At 54.9% G+C, this 3,515-nt stretch overlaps 1 protein-coding gene across 1 annotated transcript in view; it reads right to left on the bottom strand.

The window, feature by feature from the left end:
- NUP98 (nucleoporin 98) overlaps positions 1-3,515 on the bottom strand; it is a 38,396-nt gene that overhangs the window by 8,091 nt on the left and 26,790 nt on the right. Inside the window, exons 23-27 of the mRNA XM_026841276.1 lie at positions 2,724-2,809; positions 2,227-2,456; positions 1,652-1,921; positions 952-1,109; positions 601-744 (exon numbers count right to left, since the gene is read on the bottom strand). Of these exons, the coding sequence (XP_026697077.1) occupies positions 601-744; positions 952-1,109; positions 1,652-1,921; positions 2,227-2,456; positions 2,724-2,809 (888 nt within the window). The remainder of the gene's footprint in view (positions 1-600; positions 745-951; positions 1,110-1,651; positions 1,922-2,226; positions 2,457-2,723; positions 2,810-3,515) is intronic.

Here is a 3,515-nt window from a genome sequence, read left to right as displayed (position 1 = left end):
AACCCCCCCAGTTCCCCCAGCCGCTCCCCAGCAGACCTGTGCTCCAGACCCTGCCCCAGCTCCGTTGCCCTTCTCTGGCCACGCTCGAGTCATTCAATGGCCTTTTTGGGGTGAGGGGCCCAAAACTGAACCCAGGAATCGAGGGGCGGCCTCCCCAGTGCCCAGCCCAGGGCTCAGATCCCTTCCCTGTCCCTGCTGGCCACGCCAGTGCTGACACCAGCCAGGATGCCGTTGCCCCCCTGGGCACACTCTGGCTCATACAAGTCACTTCACATTAAGTCCCTACCGGAACACCCTGAAGCGCCCCTGCAGAGCAGGGCCCAAGCTGCTTGAGTGAATTACCAGCAAGTTCAACCCCAGTGCTCTCCTCCCAGTTGCAGCAGGGGCAGGAGCATTCCTATCAAACTGCGCTGCTGAAAAGCTCATCCCTAAAGCCAGGGAAGGAATCTGAAGCTGTGACAAGTGAAATAACGAACCCGAACGCAATTCCACGCTCGGCACCTCCACAACAACCCCTGGCTGCTCACAGAGGTCTTGGGGCAGCACGGGACAGTCGGCGGCACTAAGATCCCCAGCTTCACCCAGACACGACCGACGTACCTGAAACGCCGACTCGTACATGGCAAGTGCTTTGGAAATGGAAGCTGTGGGGGGAAGCAGGTACCAGAGGTGGACAGCCATGCAACGCTTCCAGTCCAGCAGCGAGCACACGTTGACTGACACTCTCTCTGATAAATGCCACACCTGAAGAAACAAATCGCCAAGTTTAGTCACACTTATGGCACGATGGTCAATACGTACCAGGCATGAAACAGCATGAGGTTATTTAATAAGAAAAACAGGTCCTGTACCCCCTTCCCAGTGCGTAGCACGTGCCGTGCTGGAGCGTCAGAGCTCGAGCGTGCTGCTGTCAGAAGGGGGAAGACAGAACAGCCGAGTGGCAGAACTCACTGGCTTCCCGGCAAGCAGGGCGAAGATCCGCAGCCTCTCCTCCTGGATGAAGCAGTCCGCCTGCAGCCTGTGCCAGTCCACCAGCTGCATGGTGAGGAGGTCCCGGAGGGGCTGGCTACCAGCCAGCTGGGCCAGGAGCAGAGCGAGCCTGTGGTCGCCTGCGCGGGAGACAGCAGCACGTCAGGCAAATCCTCCCACCGAGCAGGGCCACAGCTCCCCCTTCCCGAGTCGTGGGGCAGCCTCCCGGCAGCCTGCAGCTGCACCACTGGGTTCTGTGCACCATTGCTTATCACACCAAGCACTAAGCACCTACCAGAATGGGGACGGGGTGGGGGGAAGGCAAAGGAACGGGAAGGACAGACTCCCCAAAGCAGACAAATGAACAGAGAAGTTGACATTAAAGACCAAGATGCAAGTAGCCATTAGGCTCTGGAAATGTACGGTTTTAAACCAAACATGAAGTAGCTTCACGTTTGAGCTACTTCAAGAATAACAGCAAATTAAATACCATCCAAAGGAGACACTAGGCAAAAAAAGCAGTTCCAAATGCAATAGAGCATCGCTCCCTAACTCGAGGGGAGCTGACAGGTAAGCGTGACTCAGGCAGGAAGCGGAGAGCCCCCCCTTAACCGCTGTCTGACGGGAGAAATTCTCTCGATGTGTCTCCCTCCCCCAGAAAACAGAGATTTCAGCATCTCACCCGACTGCTGCGCCAGCCTGCAAGCTTCACCGATTCTCTTCCCAGTAAGGCAGCTGAACACAGCCTCTACGTGATTGCCGTGGCGGGACAGTGAGAGCTCCTCCTCAATGCGTGCCGCCGCCGTCTCCGAGAGCCAGCGAGAGAAGGCTTTCCTGCGCTCCAGGGCCAGGATGTATTCGCTGGGCTCCTCCAAGCTGGCTTCTAACTCCTTCAAGTTCCCCCAAATTGCTTCACATAAAGTCCACGCCAAGCACCAGTGTTTCACAACAGCTGTCAGGACAGAGTCATCGGGAGGGAAAACGTACAGAAGAATATTTAGACAGGACTCATCGAAGATTACGACCGTAACCGTGCAGGGTATCTTAAAGGCTATCCCGCTGTCACCAGTCCATGCAGGAAGTCAGCGAGCCCCCCAAACGCCACCAACCATGTTTGTGCTTCCAGAAAGAACACTGAGGTACAGTCAGTTTTTCTCTTTTATTCTCATTTTATCACTCAGATGCAACTTGGAGTTCATCCGAAGTGGGCACTGCTCCAGGTTATCCCCCTTGTGAAACCAGTTATTCCATACTCACTCTCGGTCCCAGCGGGATCCTCGGCTGCCTTCCTAACCCAGTCAGCGTAGCTGTGGATGGCAGAAACTCCGGGGTTGGGTGCCAGGAGAGGACAGTGCTCATCCATGTGGACAGTGCTGTGTTTCAGCTTTATCTCCAGAGGGATGAGGTAGAGCTCCCTGCGTCTGTCCGTCTTGCGTTGTTCCAAGCTCAGCTTCTCCACGTGAACCTTGAAAGAGGATTCCGAGAGCCTGGGGAAGAAAAGATCATCAAAACAGGTAGTGGTGTTCTGAACTGCTCTCCACGCAGGAGAGCTGAAGCCATCACAGAGCGGCTGCGCTGCACAGCCTGTCCTAATCAACACGACAGACTGATCCAAGCTCAACAGCCACGTACAAGAAACCTGCCTACACAGTCCAGGAGTGGAAAAAAACAACAAAAAAAAAATCAGACTTTGGCAAATAAACTTCATTCCACCCAGTGCTTCAAGCTCTCAAAAGGCAGTTAGCACACCTTACCACAGCCCAGTGCGTTTGTGAGAGCCTCCATCGGCTAGCAAACCAGGTATGCTGGAGAACATCGGCCCAACAAACTTTTTGGAAGACTGAAATGGCAGAACATCTATAGTTACAGCCCAGCCCAGTTTAGGTAGGAGCTGGACAGCCCAGGGAAGGTCCGTGTGCTGCTTTACAGACAAGCAGAATTGAAGGTGTCTGAGAATTCAGACGCTCAACAAGCAATTTCTTAGCTAAGGCAGAGATTTGCAGGGAGAATCAGTGGCAGATGAGATGTTTCCTGGACAATTTTGGACTTTAACCTTTTGCTGGAGGATGCTGCTATTGCCTTGTTAAGAAAATGACTACTCTGATATTCCAGGTCTTTGAGATACAGAATTTTTGTCAAGTAGCAACCTGAAGGAAATCTCCATGGCTAACACGATCTTAGAATCCCCGAATCCTTCAGGTTGGAAAAGCCCCTCGGGATCAGCGAGTCCAACCCTCAGCCCGACTCCACAAAGCTCTCCCCCACCCCACATCCCCCACAGCTCATCCCAACGGCCCTGAAACCCCCCCAGGGATGGGGACTCCCCCCTCCCTGGGCAGCCTGTTCCACTCTCGGACCACTCTTGCTGGGAAACATTTTCTCCTCCTGCCCAGCCTGACCCTCCCCTGGGGCAGTTTCCAGCCGTTCCCTCTTGTCCTGTCCCTGATCCCCTGGGAGCAGAGCCCAGCCCCGGCCTCTCTGCAATGTCCTGTCAGGAGCTGCAGAGAGGGATGAGGGCTCCCCTCAGCCTCCTCCTCCTCACCCTG

The sequence above is a fragment of the Athene cunicularia genome (assembly GCF_003259725.1).
Source record: "Athene cunicularia isolate RWA chromosome 1 unlocalized genomic scaffold, athCun1 chr1_part4, whole genome shotgun sequence".
Taxonomy (NCBI): Eukaryota; Metazoa; Chordata; class Aves; order Strigiformes; family Strigidae; genus Athene; species Athene cunicularia.
Note: the sequence above shows the minus strand (reverse complement) of the source record. Positions and strands in the feature narration are given on the sequence as shown.